Here is a 20,458-nt window from a genome sequence, read left to right as displayed (position 1 = left end):
CTACTAGTAAAAACCCAACACTCTTAGTAAATAAGGACCAGTAAGTTCAATAATGCTGAATTTTATTTTTGTGTTATCATAATGCCATCTTATAATGGTTCAGCACACGTGATTTTAGCTATGTAAGTATGCAATGCCTGCCTTTACATTGGAGGAGGCTAGCTATGAGGAGTTGACACAGCAAAGGTATAGGTGGTGTTTTACTGAGTGGTGGTAACTGTGGGCATGCATTAGGGTAATTAGGTCACTGGTGAAGCTGAGCAGGGTGGGCATGGAATTGCCGGAAAGACACGCAGGGCATAATTGGAGCTGCAGTTTCGTCCACTGCACGTCTTGGTACAAGGACCTGGAAGTACAGAGTAATTCAATGAGCATTTGTGGGCGAACGGGTGGGTTGATTATAAAAAAAAAAAAATAGTGCCAGGTTTTTGTAAGATAAGACACTTTATTATAAGACATATTTCGTTTTTATATCCTGGTGTACTCTTTTAATTCACAATTAAAAAGGTTATAGAAGAATGGGCAATAACTCAAAATAACCAAGCTATGTAGAAGCACAGCACAGCGAACCTTGGTAAAGGGTAAGCGTCTTTATGTGTAACGTTGTTCAGTTTCCTGTAATCAACACAGAAGCGGATGGTTCTGTCTTCTTGACCAGGACAAGTGGCGCCGCCCAGGGGCTCTGGTAGGACTTGGAATACACAATGACATTGTCCAGGTACAATAGGACACTTGGAAAATCCAGATGGCCCAGGCACCTTTCCATCAGAAGCTGGAACGAAGCAGGGGCATTGCACAGCCCAAACGGCATACTTTTAAACTCGAACAGCCCCATGGGTTTCACAAATGCGGTCTTCTCCCGATCCTCCATGGCCAAGGGCACTTGCCAATATCAGCTGGTTAAGTCCAGGGTGGAGAAGTAAGCAGCCGACCCGGGGCTGTGAGTGACTCCTGTTACATACTGCGCTCCAGCGGTTAGCACCGGCCGTCAGTGCAGTAGCCTGTGTCCCCGGTCACGGGTGGGGCCGGGATTCGCATTGCCCAAGTCCACTCCTGCTGCTTCATCTCAGCCTCAGCGCGCGCGTCCCCGTCCCTTAGGGTGCGCGTGCACCGGGGCTTTGAAATTTAAAGGGCCAGTGCGCCCATAGTTAGTAAGTGCACCTGAACACTACATTATAAATCCTTGCACCTCCTTCACATCCCTGCCGGATCTCCAGTGCTAAGAGAAAGCGTTTCCATTGCCTGTTTTGCCTACCCGTGTTACCAGACTTCCTTGCTACGTTTTTTGACTACGAACCTTTGCCGCCTTAGCGACCTGGGTGCCGCATGCCACAGCAAATCCATCCTGCCTTGCGGCGGGCTCTGGTGAAGACCAGCGGCACCTTAGACTCGATATGGTCCGAGTCATAGGCCACACAAGTAGAGGATTCACTACCTGCTCCGTGACATCCGTATCCAGGTACATGACAACTCCTCGATCCTCGGCAAAGGATAAGCGTCTTTATGTGTAACGTTGTTCAGTTTCATGTAATCAACACAGAAGTGGATGGTTCCATCTTTCTTCTTGACCAGGACAAGTGGCACCGCCCAGGGGCTCTGACTTTCTTGAATCACGTCTGCCTCTTTCATGTCAGTCAGCATCTTCTTGACAGTCTGATACATGCCTAGCGCGACCGGACGGTGTCTTTCCTTGATAGGTGGGCTATTACCTGTGAGAAATCAGTGCTGGATCATTGAAGTATACCTAAAGTCTGTCGGGTGCTTGCTGAAAGTCTCATTGTACCTCTTGGCGACATTAATGATTCCATTGACTTGGTCCCTTTTGGGTAGTGTCGTCTCCAACCTGGAGTTGCGCCCACCAGGGCTCTGGAGGGCTCACAACAGATCCTTCGGTCACTTGATCTGCATGTTGTTGAGACACCAGACATTCTGTCACAATGTCCTGCGACTCTTGGAGGTGAGGTACAGCTGGGCTACAGGAGTGTATTTGGGCAAGACAGTATCAAAATCAGACAAGTTTATTAACCGCACCGGGACTCTCCCGTTGGTGACAGTGACAAGGCTCCTCGCAGATCGAACAAGAGGATGATCTTCCAATTGTATAGGTTCCAGCAGAGCTTGATAGTCCCTATTCTTGACTCCGGGATGTGCACGACACCAGATGATGGTCTCCGTGTTGGGTTGTAAGGTCATTGACCTGATGTCTTGAACTCGTACTCTGCAGATTTCACCTTGCTTGTTGGCAAACTTCTGCTCCACCTGTAGAACTTTCAAGTGGTGCTGCACAGCCCGCCGGCCTGAAGGGGACAGATGGGGAAGAGAGGCATGCAAGGCATCTAAAAAAAAATTTCATAATGTTCATCCCGAATATAAACTCGACAGACCCCTTATCTGTCACATTAGTAATCACTCCCTGACCAGTAGGTACATGCTTTCCCAACTAAATAGTTGGCTCCCAGTATCCATGTCTGGGGACTGGTTGCCCATTACCCGCAACTACTCGGAAGTTAACATCATCAGGCTCACACAATAAGGTAGCATACAAATACTGATAGAAAACACTTTTAGGTTTAGTAGACACCTATGACCCTGTATCTATCAACGCCTCCAACGGCACATAAAGTGAGAGTCCTGACTTCGTCGTTCAGGGATTGGACCTGATGACTGTTTTCCTGAGGGCAGGTCATCGACCCTAGGGGAAATCTGTTTAAATCCCAGCACTGCATTTTCCAATGTCCTGACTTATTACAGTAAGTGCTAAAGGGTCTTTGAGTCCCCGAGGGTCTATTGGGCGGAGCATTGTGGTAATTGAAATTGCGGGGAGCAGGGGTAGGTTTTCTAGGAAGGGGCGGTTCACGGTCAGGTGGAGCAGCCCGGGTGGCAAGCTCCTTCACAGCCTTAGTCAGTTTTTCAATGTCCTGCCTAACACTCTGTAAATCTGTGGCTGTGGTGGCTGGCAAAGTAGAGGACACTGGGGTGGGGGCTGGTGACGGTGGTGGTATAGGTCTGGCTACCCCCCCTAGTGGCTCTTGAATGGGTGTAAGAGGTGTACAAACTTCCTCTAACTCTGTCCTGGACTCAATCACTTGGATAGCCAGTCTTTTGAAAGCGGGAAATGACATGTTGGGGTTTTGGACCGCTATAATTCTCAGCTGGGCTTTGTCCCACTTATTATGAGCCCCATCAATAAATCTGTACATTAACACCTTGTTGGCAGCGCAACATAGATCCAACGTAGCAATTTATTGATAAAACCTCAGTACATGGACATAGCGGGCACAGGTGACGAGTTTCGGCCCACCTAATGGGCTTTAGTCATACAAGGTACATGCATAGATACAAGCCTAATATATGGACCAAAACACACCTGCTACCACCCCCATGGAAAATAAGGGGCGGAGCCAGGCAGGTGTCGTCCTCCCCATTTGCACAGGTGAGGGGAACGCCAATAAGTACGGCCAAACCTGCCCTCTGCAAAGAAAGGGGATGACAAAAAATATAATATGCACAAACAACTATAAAAACCAATGAACTTTGGCCTGGATACATATAGAAGAAATAAAAAAATATTACTAGTTTATTATGTATACTAAAACAGAATTGAAACACTACATGTATCCATAGGCTATCATTAGAAGAAAGACTATATTGATGATATACTTAAAAGATAAGATAGTACGAAAAAATCTACACCACATAAATAAAAATATATGGATAATAAGAAAAATGGTGCTAATATGAACCAAAGAGTGGACAGATCCCAACATAACATCAAATAAAATCAATAATGTAAGATGGTGTCCATTCTCTTGTTCAATCCCTTTGTGTTCCCCCCTCTAATTGGGGGTGTAACCCGTTCTATTCCCTGTAATGCTAGTGACGATGTGTTGCCTTGGTGTACCTCAGCACAGTGTCTAGATATCATTGACACGTGTCTCGAGTTGAAGTGTTTTATATCTGAAATATGTCTACGAATATGTGATCATACACCCCACATATTGCACCTCGCATTCTTTACATGTAAACACATAAACCACATTGGACGTGTTGCAGTTAATATATTGACCAATTTTGTGGGTGTTTCCTGTAGATGTGGACACAATGGAACTAGAATTTACCATATATGTACAACATATACATTTTGTGTGTCCACATCTATAGGAACCAACGAAGTGGGTTGTCGAGTCTGTGCTTGTTCGGAAAAAAGACTTGGGGAAATACACTGTCTTATGGTTGGAGCCCGTCTCGATACACACCTATACCCCTGTGTAAATACTCCCTTAAATGCGGGGTCACTAGTGATAATAGGCATATATTTGTCTTTGATGTCACAGATATTACGATACTCGTTACTGTATCGAGTGGAAAACAGATGGAGAATGTGACTCAAATACCTGGTACAGTCCTTCAAAGATCTGCTTTACAGTCACCTTCTCAGAGGCTGGCCAGGTGCGGACTTCCTCTAATGCTGGTCCCTGTAGTTGTCCTGTGAGCGATTGCATCTGTTGATTAGGAGGGAAAGAGTAAAAGTCAAACAAACTCTGGATCCTCTCTTTGAAATCCCTCAAGGTGAAGGGGTCTCCATTGTAGGTAGGTAGGACAGGGTTCCTCATGAATACCGGTGCAGACGCTAGAACACCAGGAAAGTTGATGTTGATTGCAGGCAGAGTGGGCAAGGTCCCAACTCTTGGGGCAGGTGATGACTTTGCTGCTGGAGATTAAGGGGCACTGCCGCCTGGTTGATCTGGAGAGCTGGGTTCTGACATCCTGTTGATTTTTGAGTGCGCTGTCGCTTTAAGAGAAGTATGGTGTGTTCCCCTTTAAGATGCTTGCTGAAGCGTTGCAGCGGCTTTGACTTGACTAATGGGGTACTGTAATGGATGGTCCCCCTCTATTTTGCAGGCACCCGGTTGTGAATAGTCTTGCGACCAGACATGAGCGCACTAACGGGTTAATACTGACAGCTGCTGGCACCGGAGACTTAATACTGACAATTGTTGGTGTTTGCAGAGTCTGCGCTGCAGCCTGTGCTTGACAGATAACAGCAGAGGCGAGTGCAGCAGCCGGAGCTTTCAATATGGCTGGAACTTCCGGTGTTGGTCCGGTCAGCAAAATCTTCCCCTGTGCAATACAGGTCGGCTCTTTGGTTCCTCCTCGCTGTACTGAAGAGGTGTCACTGTTGGGGACTGACGGGGCAGAGCTGCGACAGCTCATGCGTGGGAAGCACTGGACCACGTTAACCCTTTCAGGTACCGACTCTCTGCAGTTCACAATGGAAAATAGCAGTCCTGTCTTCAGTCCCGTACACTTTCTGGCGCAATTTTTGTCGCACTTTTTACTCTGCAATACTGGACACACTTCAGACTGGGGGGGTACTTTAGGCATTAGGCTCACACCCGTATCCTGTTTGTAGGACACCAAAAGTTGTGGTATGGGGTGTGATGCAGGGCAGATGGAATTACCCTAGGGGCAGATGGCATTAACCCCTTGAATTTGTGGCGCCAGAGCGTGGTTTATCCTCAATACCGCTTGATCCTGGGCTAGGCAGGGGGCAATAATGACTCCAACGCCAAGTTACGGACAACAGTAGCTTTATTGAGTGACAGATGGTACAGTCTATATGGTGTAACCAGGCCCACGGAAGTGGGAGACTCTGGTGGGGTCCCATTGGTCACCCTTAAGTCACCTTGTCACTGATCCTTCCTGGTTAACAATCACATGACAACCCTTTCTTAAAGATACAACATTCTTATACTGTATACATAACATAGGGAATAATATACACTTACAGTAGAACAGATGCAGGGAGGGGGCCTGGGGACACTGCATGGAGGCTGCCTGACAGGGCAGCAAGGGTACAGGGTAACAACTCCAATACTGGGCCACCACACGTTCTTCTCCCGTATCTTCTGTTCCAGGGATGACTTGGAGCATGGGTGGAACTTTGTGACATCACCGCTGCTGTTTGCTAGCATGCGGGACCCAGCAGAGAACGTTGCACCACAGACTGTCCAGGAGTTGGCGGATGCTTTAGTCCAGGTCTGGGAGGACATTCCCCAGGAAGCCACCTCATCAGGAGCATGCCCAGGTGTTGTAGGGAGGTCATACGGGCACGTGGAGGCCATACACACTACTGAGACTCATTTTTACTTGTTTTAAGGACATTACATCAAAGTTGGATCAGCCTGTAGCCAGGTTAATAAATTTGATTTCCATTGATAATTTTTGTGTGATTTTGTTGTCAGCACATTCAACTATGTAAAGACGAAAGTATTTCATATGATTAGTTCATTCATTCAGATCTAGGAGTGTATTATAAATAATAAAGGTCACAGCCCAAGCTGCTTAAGTAGCCCTTTGCTGTTCTCCTCCCATAGTCTTTCTTTCTAGCTTCTACCTCTCTTTTCCCAAGATTATTATCCAGATCAATGAGTAGTCATTTAAATGGCAACTGTCATTTGAAAAAAACTAGCCACATGTCTAAAGTTTGGATTGGCGGGGGTCTAAGTGTTTAGACCTCCGCCAATCAGGAAAACGACCGATCTTTGTGTCATGTGATCAAAACGCGTTACAAGGACATGTCAAAAGTTTTGTCCAATGCAAAGTACTTACTATAGCAGCTGCCTTCGGTAAGAAAAAAAGGGTAAACGCCTACCCCTGTCCCCTGATGTGTCTGGTAGCAAAGCATAACATAAACAAGAGGGGTTTCTGGAATAGCAGAACCTTTTCTTCTAATCCTATTTTTTAGGCTTTTAAATCTACAATTATAGTGCTGCAGTACATGGATGCATTACACACAATTTTCTAAATTGTGACAAGTTGTCACGATGCCGGCTGGCAGGTAGTGGATCCTCTGTGCCAGAGAGGGATTGGCGTGGACCGTGCTAGTGGACCGGTTCTAAGCCACTACTGGTTTTCACCAGAGCCCGCCGCAAAGCGGGATGGTCTTGCTGCGGCGGTAGTGACCAGGTCGTATCCACTAGCAACGGCTCACCTCTCTGGCTGCTGAAGATAGGCGCGGTACAAGGGAGTAGGCAAAAGCAAGGTCGGACGTAGCAGAAGGTCGGGGCAGGCAGCAAGGATCGTAGTCAGGGGCAACGGCAGAAGGTCTGGAAACACAGGCAAGGAACACACAAGGAACGCTTTCACTGGCACTAAGGCAACAAGATCCGGCAAGGGAGTGCAGGGGAAGTGAGGTGATATAGGGAAGTGCACAGGTGAACACACTAATTGGAACCACTGCGCCAATCAGCGGCGCAGTGGCCCTTTAAATCGCAGAGACCCGGCGCGCGCGCGCCCTAGGGAGCGGGGCCGCGCGCGCCGGGACAGAACAGACGGAGAGCGAGTCAGGTAGGGGAGCCGGGGTGCGCATCGCGAGCGGGCGCTACCCGCATCGCGAATCGCATCCCGGCTGGCAGCGGAATCGCAGCGCCCCGGGTCAGAGGACGTGACCGGAGCGCTGCCGCGGGGAGAGTGAAGCGAGCGCTCCGGGGAGGAGCGGGGACCCGGAGCGCTCGGCGTAACAGTACCCCCCCCCTTGGGTCTCCCCCTCTTCTTAGAGCCTGAGAACCTGAGGAGCAGACTTTTGTCTAGGATGTTGTCCTCAGGTTCCCAGGATCTCTCTTCAGGACCACAACCCTCCCAGTCCACTAAAAAAAAATTTTTCCCTCTGACCTTTTTGGCAGCTAAAATTTCTTTGACCGAGAAGATGTCCGAGGAGCCGGAAACAGGAGTGGGAGGAACAGATTTGGGAGAAAAACGGTTGAGGATGAGTGGTTTGAGAAGAGAGACGTGAAAGGCATTAGGGATACGAAGAGAGGGAGGAAGAAGAAGTTTATAAGAGACAGGATTAATTTGACACAAAATTTTGAAAGGACCAAGATAGCGTGGTCCCAACTTGTAGCTAGGGACACGGAAGCGGACATATTTAGCGGAGAGCCATACCTTGTCTCCAGGGGAAAAAACGGGGGGAGCTCTTCTTTTCTTATCCGCGAACTTCTTCATGCGTGATGAAGCCTGTAAGAGAGAATTTTGGGTCTCTCTCCATATGATGGAAAGGTCACGAGAAATTTCATCCACAGCGGGCAGACCAGAGGGCAAGGGAGTAGGGAGGGGGGGAAGAGGGTGACGGCCGTACACCACGAAAAATGGGGATTTGGAGGAAGACTCAGAGACCCTGAAGTTATACGAGAATTCGGCCCATGGGAGGAGATCTGCCCAGTCATCCTGGCGGGAGGAAACAAAATGTCGCAAATAATCACCCAAGATCTGGTTAATCCTTTCTACTTGTCCATTGGACTGGGGATGATATGCAGAAGAAAAATTTAATTTAATCTTGAGTTGTTTACAGAGAGCCCTCCAGAATTTAGACACGAATTGGACGCCTCTATCCGAGACAATCTGCGTAGGCAACCCGTGAAGACGAAAAATGTGTACAAAAAATTGTTTAGCCAACTGAGGCGCAGAAGGAAGACCAGGAAGAGGGATGAAATGTGCCATTTTGGAGAATCGATCAACGACCACCCAAATAACAGTGTTGCCACGGGAAGGGGGTAAATCAGTAATAAAATCCATACCAATCAGAGACCAAGGCTGTTCGGGGACAGGCAGAGGATGAAGAAAACCAGCGGGCTTCTGGCGAGGAGTCTTATCCCGGGCACAGATAGTGCAGGCTCGCACAAAGTCCACAACATCCGTCTCCAGAGTCGGCCACCAATAGAAGCGGGAGATGAGTTGCACAGATTTCTTGATACCCGCATGACCTGCGAGATGGGAGGAGTGACCCCATTTGAGGATTCCGAGGCGTTGGCGAGGAGAAACAAAGGTCTTTCCTGGAGGAGTCTGCCTGATGGAGGCAGGAGAAGTGGAGATCAGGCAGTCAGGTGGAATGATGTGTTGCGGAGAGAGTTCAACTTCTGAGGCATCCGAGGAACGAGAGAGAGCATCGGCCCTAATGTTCTTATCGGCAGGACGAAAGTGAATCTCAAAATTAAATCGGGCAAAGAACAGAGACCACCGGGCCTGGCGAGGATTCAGCCGTTGGGCAGACTGGAGGTAGGAGAGGTTCTTGTGGTCGGTGTAGATAATAACAGGAGAACTTGATCCCTCCAGCAGATGCCTCCATTCCTCAAGTGCTAATTTAATGGCTAGAAGCTCTCGATCCCCGATGGAGTAGTTCCTCTCCGCTGGAGAGAAGGTCCTAGAGAAAAAACCACAAGTGACAGCATGCCCGGAAGAATTTTTTTGTAGAAGAACAGCTCCAGCTCCCACTGAGGAGGCATCAACCTCCAATAGGAAGGGTTTGGAAGGGTCAGGTCTGGAGAGGACGGGAGCCGAAGAAAAGGCAGACTTGAGTCGTTTAAAGGCGTCTTCTGCTTGAGGAGGCCAGGACTTGGGATCAGCATTTTTTTTGGTTAAAGCCACGATAGGAGCCACAATGGTAGAAAAATGTGGAATAAATTGCCTGTAATAATTGGCGAACCCCAAAAAGCGTTGGATAGCACGGAGTCCGGAGGGGCGTGGCCAATCTAAGACGGCAGAGAGTTTGTCTGGATCCATCTGTAGTCCCTGGCCAGAGACCAAATATCCTAGAAAAGGAAGAGATTGGCATTCAAACAGACATTTCTCAATTTTGGCATAGAGTTGGTTGTCACGAAGTCTCTGAAGAACCATACGGACATGCTGGCGGTGTTCTTCTAGATTGGCAGAAAAAATTAGGATATCGTCCAGATATACAACAACACAGGAGTATAACAGATCACGAAAAATTTCATTGACAAAGTCTTGGAAGACGGCAGGGGCGTTGCACAGTCCAAAGGGCATGACCAGATACTCAAAGTGTCCATCTCTGGTGTTAAATGCCGTTTTCCACTCGTCCCCCTCTCTGATGCGGATGAGGTTATAGGCGCCTCTTAAGTCCAATTTAGTGAAGATGTGGGCACCTTGGAGGCGATCAAAGAGTTCAGAGATGAGGGGTAAGGGGTAGCGGTTCTTAACCGTGATTTTATTAAGACCGCGGTAGTCAATGCAAGGACGTAGGGAGCCATCTTTTTTGGACACAAAGAAAAATCCGGCTCCGGCAGGAGAGGAGGATTTACGGATAAAGCCCTTTTTTAGATTCTCCTGGACGTATTCGGACATGGCAAGAGTCTCTGGGGCAGAGAGAGGATAAATTCTGCCCCGGGGTGGAGTAGTGCCCGGGAGGAGGTCGATAGGGCAATCATAAGGCCTGTGAGGAGGTAGAGTCTCAGCTTGTTTTTTGCAGAAAACATCCGCGAAGTCCATATAGGCCTTAGGGAGACCGGTTACTGGAGGAACCACAGAGTTACGGCAAGGGTTACTGGGAACCGGTTTTAGACAGTTCTTGGAACAAGAGGACCCCCAACTCTTGATCTCCCCAGTGGACCAATCCAGGGTAGGGGAATGAAGTTGAAGCCAGGGAAGTCCAAGGAGAATTTCCGAGGTGCAATTGGGGAGGACCAAAAGTTCAATCCTCTCATGATGAGATCCGATGCTCATAAGAAGGGGCTCCGTGCGGAAACGTATGGTACAGTCCAATCTTTCATTATTTACACAATTGATGTAGAGGGGTCTGGCGAGACTGGTCACCGGGATGTTGAACCTGTTGACGAGAGAGGCCAAAATAAAATTTCCTGCAGATCCAGAGTCCAAGAAGGCCACTGTAGAGAAGGAGAAGGCAGAGGCAGACATCCGCACAGGCACAGTAAGACGTGGAGAAGCAGAGTAGACATCAAGGACTGTCTCACCTTTGTGCGGAGTCAGCGTACGTCTTTCCAGGCGGGGAGGACGGATAGGACAATCTCTCAGGAAGTGTTCGGTACTAGCACAGTACAGGCAGAGGTTCTCCATACGGCGTCGTGTCCTCTCTTGAGGTGTCAGGCGAGACCGGTCGACCTGCATAGCCTCCACGGCGGGAGGCACAGGAACAGATTGCAGGGGACCAGAGGAGAGAGGAGCCGAGGAGAAGAAACGCCTCGTGCGAACAGAGTCCATATCTTGGCGGAGTTCCTGACGCCTTTCGGAAAAACGCATGTCAATGCGAGTGGCTAGGTGAATAAGTTCATGTAGATTAGCAGGAATTTCTCGTGCGGCCAGAACATCTTTAATGTTGCTGGATAGGCCTTTTTTGAAGGTCGCGCAGAGGGCCTCATTATTCCAGGACAATTCTGAAGCAAGAGTACGGAATTGTACGGCATACTCGCCAACGGAAGAATTACCCTGGACCAGGTTCAACAGGGCAGTCTCAGCAGAAGAGGCTCGGGCAGGTTCCTCAAAGACACTTCGGATTTCCGAGAAGAAGGAGTGTACAGAGGCAGTGACGGGGTCATTGCGGTCCCAGAGTGGTGTGGCCCATGACAGGGCTTTTCCGGACAGAAGGCTGACTACGAAAGCCACCTTAGACCTTTCAGTGGGAAACAGGTCCGACATCATCTCCAGATGCAGGGAACATTGGGAAAGAAAGCCACGGCAAAACTTAGAGTCCCCATCAAATTTATCCGGCAAGGATAAGCGTATCCCAGGAGCGGCCACTCGCTGCGGAGGAGGTGCAGGAGCTGGCGGAGGAGATGACTGCTGAAGCTGTGGTAGTAACTGTTGTAGCATAACGGTCAGTTGAGACAGCTGTTGGCCTTGTTGCGCTATCTGTTGTGACTGCTGGGCGACCACCGTGGTGAGGTCAGCGACAACTGGCAGAGGAACTTCAGCGGGATCCATGGCCGGATCTACTGTCACGATGCCGGCTGGCAGGTAGTGGATCCTCTGTGCCAGAGAGGGATTGGCGTGGACCGTGCTAGTGGACCGGTTCTAAGCCACTACTGGTTTTCACCAGAGCCCGCCGCAAAGCGGGATGGTCTTGCTGCGGCGGTAGTGACCAGGTCGTATCCACTAGCAACGGCTCACCTCTCTGGCTGCTGAAGATAGGCGCGGTACAAGGGAGTAGGCAAAAGCAAGGTCGGACGTAGCAGAAGGTCGGGGCAGGCAGCAAGGATCGTAGTCAGGGGCAACGGCAGAAGGTCTGGAAACACAGGCAAGGAACACACAAGGAACGCTTTCACTGGCACTAAGGCAACAAGATCCGGCAAGGGAGTGCAGGGGAAGTGAGGTGATATAGGGAAGTGCACAGGTGAACACACTAATTGGAACCACTGCGCCAATCAGCGGCGCAGTGGCCCTTTAAATCGCAGAGACCCGGCGCGCGCGCGCCCTAGGGAGCGGGGCCGCGCGCGCCGGGACAGAACAGACGGAGAGCGAGTCAGGTAGGGGAGCCGGGGTGCGCATCGCGAGCGGGCGCTACCCGCATCGCGAATCGCATCCCGGCTGGCAGCGGAATCGCAGCGCCCCGGGTCAGAGGACGTGACCGGAGCGCTGCCGCGGGGAGAGTGAAGCGAGCGCTCCGGGGAGGAGCGGGGACCCGGAGCGCTCGGCGTAACACAAGTGTACTCAAAAATGAGTATGCAGAAACATTAAAAATGAGCTGCAAACTTAGAAAAAGGACTTTTTTTTTTTTACCCTTTTCTTAAACATTTTTTTTCTAGTCTGCTACTGCTATTAAAAAAAAGTATTCACAAACAAACTTTCTGCCAGGTATCAAATTTCTGCAATTAAATTACCCTTAATGTAAATTTCAACATATTCATTACATGTGAAAAAAATGCTCTCGTTTTCAAGGACCTTCTGGTATGACAGCCGCTAGTGCATATGTTATAAAATAAACAGTCGTGATAAAAACATAGCTTATTATGTCTTGTGTACAAAGAGAAAGAAAACAGATTAATTAATGACCTAATCAGGGCAGGATGGTTACATAATGAATCCATCACTATCTCTAGGATAACAGATTTTATTCATCTGCTGATTTTTATCAGCCACAAATAATTTTCATCATGGTTTTAACCCCTTAACAGTCCAGCTATTTTTTTTTATCCTCTCCTTAGGCTAGGTTTTCGCATTTTTCTTGTGCTTTTTGGACCTGGAAAAAAAAAAAAAAAAAAAAAGAAGAACGCCACAAAAAACTGCCCTGTCATCTTGTACTCCCAGGTGGCATTTTTTTCTTCTTCATATTTGTGGGTTTTAGTCTTGGTCTTTTTTTCTCTGGCATTTTTTCCCCTGTATTTCCCCTGTGATTCTTTCATCATGTGCCTGTTTCCATTGAAGAAGTAGGAAATAAAAATGCCAGTGCTAAACCCAGGGCTCAAGTCCTGCAGGAACGCATGGGATCTGAGTTCCTGCACATTTTCCACAGCAGGAATACTGTTCCCTTTAGCAGGAATCCTGCAGGACCAGCTCTTGAGGTCCTGCAGGACCAGCTCCCTCACTTTTTTCCCAGGACTTGACCCCTGGCTAAACCCATTTAGCGTTTTCAGGGGAAGAACGACAAGATTTGTCCAAAGAAACACCATGGTCTTAACATGCTGACATTTTGGAGGACTGCAAGTGGGTTTGACATTTCATTAATCACTATTTGATTTTCAGCTAACAATTGGGCAAAGCGTTTTCCATAAAAAATGTAATTAAAAAAAAAAGCATTCTGACATTTGTGGCTTTTTTTTTAGGCATTTCTGTGAAAAAAAGGAAACAGCCTTAGAGCCTTGCTTGGTCTTATGTAATTTACTGTTTGGTAATACTGACATGTTATCTTTACTTGATAGGTCAGTAAAATTCTTTCAGTAAAAAGCATTCTTAGAGTTGTAGTTTTGCAAAAGCTGTAGGTACACAGCTAAAAGAAACACTGCTGTAAAAAAGAGTCATCCAAACACTGTACCTCCAACTTACAGGACTGCCAAAGGATGATACACATGAATGACACAGCAACATATAGAAAATGTATGCATAAGACAACCCACTGTACTTTTAGCACTAAACCTTTGCACTAATTTAGGAAGATGTAATTTCTACACTCACCATATTGTCTTTGGTGGTAGAGTACAGGCAATCTCCAATAATCATTGTGTGTGTTTGTGTACAGCATAAAACCAGAGAGAAAATGGTAATTCCAAGACCAGTGAGTCAGAGGAAAGTGAGGTAGAAAGCTTAGTCATGCACAGTGCAGGCAAGAGAAGGACATGCCCCCTCCCTCTGCAAAGATGAAAAAGTGAGTGAGCAGCTATAATATGCAATTTTTTTGTGAAATATTGGTGATAGAGACATAAATATTACATGTACATGAGTAACATATAACAGTTTTGTTTTTGTGGGATCTGACAGGTATGCTTTAATTGCTTTAAACTGTCATATTCTGTCCCCTATAACTTTTTGTTTTGTTTTGTATTTCTTAAATGGGCACTGTCATCAAATTTTAGTTTTTTATATGTTGTAGTACATATGTACTACAACATATCTCTAATTTATTTTCATTATTTTTTAATTTTATTAAATGGTTAAATTAACGTTTGAAAACCGGCCACTAGGGGTCTCCCTCCTAGTGGCCGGCTGCAGGCTGGCGTGACGTCATGCATGAATTCAGACTGTTGCTGGCCGGGCATCAGTCCTAAATCATTCAGCCTGCGCTCGCTCCCTGCCTGTCAATCAGACAGGCAGGGAGCGAGCGCATTGGCTCCCTGGCCTCAGACACCGGCCACTCCTCCCGCACCACGCCGCTAATACTGCCCCTGCATGCTGCTGATGTTGCTGGACTCTGCATTTTGTAGGTATGGGGATCGGGGATCGCGGTGTGAACACGGGGGTTGCGGGGATCGTGGTTTGAACACGGGGGTTGCGAGGATCGGGGTTTGAACACAGGGGTTGCGGGGAGAGCAGGGCTTGGTGTTTCAACACGGGGGTTGCGGGGAGCGGGGTTTCAACATGGGGGTGGTGTTTTGCGCCGGAGGGAACGGGGTAGCGCCGCACCAGTAGATGTCAGGGCAAGCTGGGAGTTGTAGTTATGAAACAGCTGGAGGCACCCTGTATAGAAGAACTAAGGGCGGAAGTGCCGGCCCCAGCAGGCATCAGTGACAAAAAGACCTTTTTAATACAGTAAAAACAAAAATTAAAAGCAGGGAGGGGGTTAGGGATAGATGGGCAATAGGCAGGGACAGAAAAAAAATATATAGGATGGTGGGAGCTACCTTTTAAATAAAACTGTGTGAAACCTAATTTCTGGACCATGGTCTGTAGTTTTTATCTTTACCATTTTGGGGTAGATAAGTCTTTTTGATTGCTTTTTATTCCATTTTTTCTGGCACGGGTTGTGACCAATAAAACACAGTTCTTGTGTTTGGAATACTTTTCCTTTTATGACATTCACTGTTTGTGATCAACAACATTATATTAATAGTTTAGAAAATTCTGCAGTGGTGATACCATATATGTTATTTTTTATTTGGAAAATTGCTTGAATTTCTATTACTGGGGGGATCTGTTTTTTTTTTTGTTTGTTTGTTTTCAAAACATTTTTCTTTATTTTACTTTTTAACACTTTTTGTCTTCCTAGGGAATTTTTATAAGCAATCATTCAATTTCACATACGTATTACTACAGTACATATATACTGCATGGATCCACTAGATCTGTGTTCTGTTGGTACAGGCTGCCATCAGGCCCATCGCTAAAGGACAGGCAAACCAAGCAATTGCTGGTCCAGGGCCCCAAGCAGAGCCATTGCTTGTTGTGCTTCCTATAAGGCTGCTGCCACCTGAGCGCTCTATAGAGAGCCTCAGGCGGCTGCAGCACTCCTGGTCACCTCCCGAGTTCCTCCCCTTCTCTGTAGCGTGGCCGAGCTCCTCTTCTTCCTGGCTGTAGTCTGGCCGGGTACCGCACAGTACAGGAACAGGAGATTCAGTTTCCTGTTCCCGGCCGGACTGACAGGAAATGTACACTGAGTGACTTTCAGGACTGAGTGACAGCGGGGAGGTAGAGGAGCTCGGCCACATAGGGAGGGGGAGAGAGGGGCGTAGTAAGAAGGACACAGGGAGGGGGAGGGGGGAGTAAGGAGGACACGGGTGAGGGGAATAAGAAGGACACAGGGAGGGGGTGTAAGAAGGACAGGAGGAGGGGGGAGTAAGAAGGACAGGAGAATGGGGGAGTAAGAAGGACAGGGGAGGGGGGAGTAAGAAGGACATGTGGAGGGGAATGAGAAGGTCACAGGGAGGGGGGTAGTAAGAAGAACATGGGGGAGGGGGTGTAGTAAGAAGAACATAGGGAGGGGGGAGTAATAAGAAGAAGAACATAGGGAGGGGGAAAGTAGTAAGAAGAAGGACACAGGGAGGGTGGGGAGCAGTAAGAAGAACATAGGGAGGGGGAATAGTAAGAAGAACATAGGGAGGGTGGGAGTAGTAAGAAGAAGGACACAGGAAGGGTGGGGGAGGAGTAAGAACTCATGTCAGTCATAATGTCATATTTCCTGATGTCAGTCATAAGGAACAGCTTTCCATTGTTCTGAGAATTGTTAATTGCAGAACATTTCTTTGGATTTTTAGATGTTGAAGAAAAAACTGGTAAGGGCCTAACTGAAGTCCTGCAGAAACACAGCCTTAGTCTTTCTGACTGCCGTGGTCAGTCTTATGACAATGGCAGCAATATGATGGGCCATAAACAGGGTGTTCAGGCAAGAATTTTGCAATTGAACAGCAAAGCATTTTGCATTCCATGCAGCAGTCATACACTTAACCTGGTTGTGGCAGATGCTACCAAGTCCTCAGTGCTGTCCATCGCCTTCTTTGGTGTGTTAAAAAGACTCTATAACTTATTCAGTTCCTCTGTGCAACACTGGGCAGTTCTAAAGGAACATGTAAAGCAGCTCACTTTAAAACTTTTGTCAACATCAAGATGTGAAGCTGGAATTGACTCGAATCTGGATATGGAAATGACCCTTTCTGAGAAAAGGCAGCATAAAAAGAAAAGACAGTCTCTATATGAAGGTACAGAGGACACTCAGTCTACTCCAGATGAGACTTTCAGAAGAGATTTCTTTCTGCCCATGGTTGACACAGCCCTCAGAAGCCTAAGTGACAGGTTTTCAAGATTGAAGGGTGTTTATGACCTTTATGACTTTCTGTTCTCAAAGGACAACATGAAGGAGACAATAAACAATGGAAAGCTTCATGAACGATGCAAAAAATTGGAACAAACCCTCCATGACATTGATGCTGATGACTTGGCCCTTGAGATCAATTTCTCTCTCTACACTTTTCCAGACCATACAACCACTTCCCCATTCGACATGCTTAATTACATATACAGTGAGAAGCTACTGGATTTGTACAGTAAATAACAAAAAACAAAAGATAAAAATAAAATCATAAGCTTTATTATACAAACATGATTAAAAAAAAAAACATATAAATGAAGATCAGTGACAGCCAGAAAAAACGTGCAGTGATCAAATCACATGTATTGTCTTGAAAGGTAGTGCCAAAACCAGTTGTGTATGAACCACAGAGATCACAGAAAAGGTATGTATATTTATTGCGGCAACATGCTTACATGAATAAATCAGGCCAGCCCTTAGAGTACAACACAAGAGAGGAGACAGCGTGGTGAACCAGTGTGCTCTGTATTGTGGGGCTACAATGATCAGAGAATAGAGGGTGTAAATGCAGGACCAGAAATAATAATGAAAACAATGGCCCAGGTACCCCAAAATAATGTTCTCTTAAAAATGAAACCCAACCCCAGGAAAAAAAAAAGGGGAGGGGAGAAGCCACCACAGCACCTACAGGGTCACCACATTATACTCACCAGATATGATCACACACAGCCCCACACACAAGAGAATACATGTGATCACTGTACATTTCTTCTGGCTGTCACTGATCCTCATTTTATGTTTTTTTTATCATGTTTGTATAATAAAGCTTATCTTTATACCTTATCTTTTTATCTTCTTTGTTTGGTGCTAGTTATTTGTAGGATTCATTTTTAATGTGGTATGCACCAAATGCATATACTTTTTCTAATTGAAAAAACACTTTGGTCGTACATTTTGGATTTGTACAGTAATTTAAGCATTGCTTTGCATCTACTCCTGACTCTCCCTGTGTCAGTGGCCTCTGGTGAGAGGAGCTTTGAAGCTGATAAAAAAAAATTACATGAGGTCCACCATGGGCCAAGAAAGGCTCACAGGACTGGCACTTACATCAATTGAGAGTGATGTTCGCCAGTCTTTGGACATGGAGGACATTGTGATTGCCTTTGCAGAAAATAAGGTTCGCAAACAGCAGTTTTAGATAATTTGCACGTTTGTAAGAACTGAAAAATGTTAATGTGAGTGTGTGTGTTTTAAGTATTTTGGATTTAGTTATTGTGCACTTTTTAAGATATATTGGATTGTACGGTACAGTGGTTTTTTTTGCAAATGTTCAATTGTTGAAAATGTTCAAATTTCATTCACATTAAATGCAACAGCAGTATTTGCACTGTAAATCTCCTTTTTTATTTATATAAAGTGTGGGTGAACTTAAACTGTATGGCTATGGTGCGGTTCCTATAGGCTTTGCGTGCGTAAGGTGGGGAGGGGGTGGAGGGTGGGCCTCCATGTCTATTTTGCTTGGGGCCCCCAAATTTCTTCAAACGGCCCTGTCTGCCATAGTCTCAACAGCTACAGAGACCTAGCAACGGCCCGGCTAGCAATCCACACCACCAATGACAGATTTGACAGTGGCATCCACAGATTCAACTTCCTTCAACCTTCAACCAACAATGACTGGGCACCAATTATTACCAGTAGGAAAGTATTTGATAACATCAACTTTCCCATGCTCTAAAGTTTTAGATGATTGCAAATTAAACACAAAATAAGACCCACACCAGACCATCTGACTTTTCCGGAGATAACCATTCTTGACCTTGTTACAACAGAATTCACTGGGTCTCAAGAACCCGTAAAACGCTAAATATATAGCTGTTTTAATAAGCAAACTATCATGAAAAACAAAAGGCAATCTAGACCATGCATCTGACATAGATCTGTCTTGGTTTATGTTCAGACCAGGCCATTGGATTAGGTTGTGTCTGAACAGTTTGATGTTTCCCCGGTTAGAGAATAGTTAAAGCTTTTATCCTTTCACCCAATGGCTGAGCAGGTGTGTCTAGATATCTCCAGCTCAGTCTAGGTTCTGAGCTGGTGATTGACATGCTACTATGAAGTTGTTAGTGCAACACTCTTTGTCTGTTTGTGCTTTAATGCTACTTTTTCTGCCTTAGCATGCACTTTGTATTTATCTTTGAGATGTTCTGGGTTTTTACCCATGGATATATAGCATGCCTCTTAGATTTAATCTGTGTTACATTAGTTTGGTTTTTAGGATTGTATTTCCGTTCTGCTATGTCGCTCGTCACACTGTGAGTATTCTTGTTTCGGTTTTCTTTAACGAGTTTTTTTGTAACAAGACATCCCTGTTACCCTTCATGGGGACTCTGGGGAATTGAGATTTAGTACAAGATATCTCCGTGCTCCATGCTGGACTCTGGAAGATTGAGTTTTAGTATTAAAACATTCCTGTGTCTACTGGAGGTTATCTGAGGGATTGATTTTAATCTTGTTTGTTCCTGGATTCTATTCTGACTCATCCCATTCTGGTCTAGTGTTACCTGTGCTCTGTATGTTATAATTCCTGTTTGTTCATGGAGTCTATGCTGACTCATCTTTTTTCTATTCTTGTGTTCTGAACTTAATCTGTTTGTGTTAGTTATCTGTGTCCAGTGTGAACAGTGTTCTATATCTGTTTATGTTAGTTATCTTAGTCCAGTATTTATAGTGTATGTTCCTGTAATGTTTCTGGCTCGTGACCGACTGTGTATTATTGTGTTTTTACGCCACTGCACTTTAGCGCAGGGAGGGACCGGCGCCAAGTTTCTGATCATCGGTTAGGATGGAGAGGCAAGTAGGCAGGGAGAGTGTTTTTAGGCTCACTCTCCCTGTCTCCCCCAGTTGGTCCTGACAGATCTGAACAGCTGACCAGACACTGGTTGTCGAGTAGTACTAACCGTCTTACTACTTTTCAATATACCTTTTAATATAGCCCTGATAGGGTGGGCAGAGATCAGTGAAGCCTGGCCTGGATGTTCTAGAGAATGGAATTGTATACCGGAAAGATATAACTTAATAGTAAAATTTGAGAGGCTTGAATTTGAGTGGCAGTAAGCAACAAAAGCAATTAGGTATGTAATAAGATCAGAGCCCTCAGGAGGAAATGTATGTCTGAAATCATTGAACAATTTCCTTGCTGTTTTATTCCTAAGCGTGTTAGTGGATAGTGATTTTGTAATGAGAATCTCGGCATTACTCAAAAGTTGATTCAGTCCATCACTAGCAAACTGGGATAAGGAGATCGAGTGGCTGTGACATCCGCATCGGGACAAACCTGGAAAAAATGCTCAAAATTAAAGCGTGACAGAGCATCTGCCGCAATGTTCTTTTCACCACTAATATCAGAAAATACTAAATGAAATTTATGCATTAAAGACAACCATATAAATCTTCTTACGAAATACATGATTACCC

At 46.3% G+C, this 20,458-nt stretch overlaps 1 protein-coding gene across 4 annotated transcripts in view; it reads left to right on the top strand.

Annotated features, from left to right (window-relative positions):
• LOC130271476 (uncharacterized) overlaps nucleotides 1-18,335 on the top strand; it is an 86,149-nt gene extending 67,814 nt beyond the window's left edge. The window contains exons 1-2 of one of the 4 annotated variants that reach the window (XR_008843565.1): nucleotides 5,110-5,249; nucleotides 5,919-6,404. Coding sequence is in view for 2 of the 4 variants with exons in the window: in XM_056518250.1 (XP_056374225.1) it covers nucleotides 5,213-5,249; nucleotides 16,434-17,227 (831 nt within the window). In the remaining 2 variants the exon portion in view is untranslated. Of the gene's footprint in view, nucleotides 1-5,109; nucleotides 5,250-5,918; nucleotides 6,405-16,433 lie in introns of those variants that run through there. The other 3 variants (XM_056518250.1, XR_008843566.1, XM_056518251.1) reach the window with 3 other exon arrangements.
• The last annotated feature ends 2,123 nt before the right edge of the window (nucleotides 18,336-20,458 follow it).

The sequence above is a fragment of the Hyla sarda genome, chromosome 1 (assembly GCF_029499605.1).
Source record: "Hyla sarda isolate aHylSar1 chromosome 1, aHylSar1.hap1, whole genome shotgun sequence".
Classification (NCBI taxonomy): Eukaryota; Metazoa; Chordata; class Amphibia; order Anura; family Hylidae; genus Hyla; species Hyla sarda.
The sequence above is the reverse complement of the archived record's forward strand: the minus strand, read 5'-3'. Positions and strand labels throughout refer to the sequence as shown.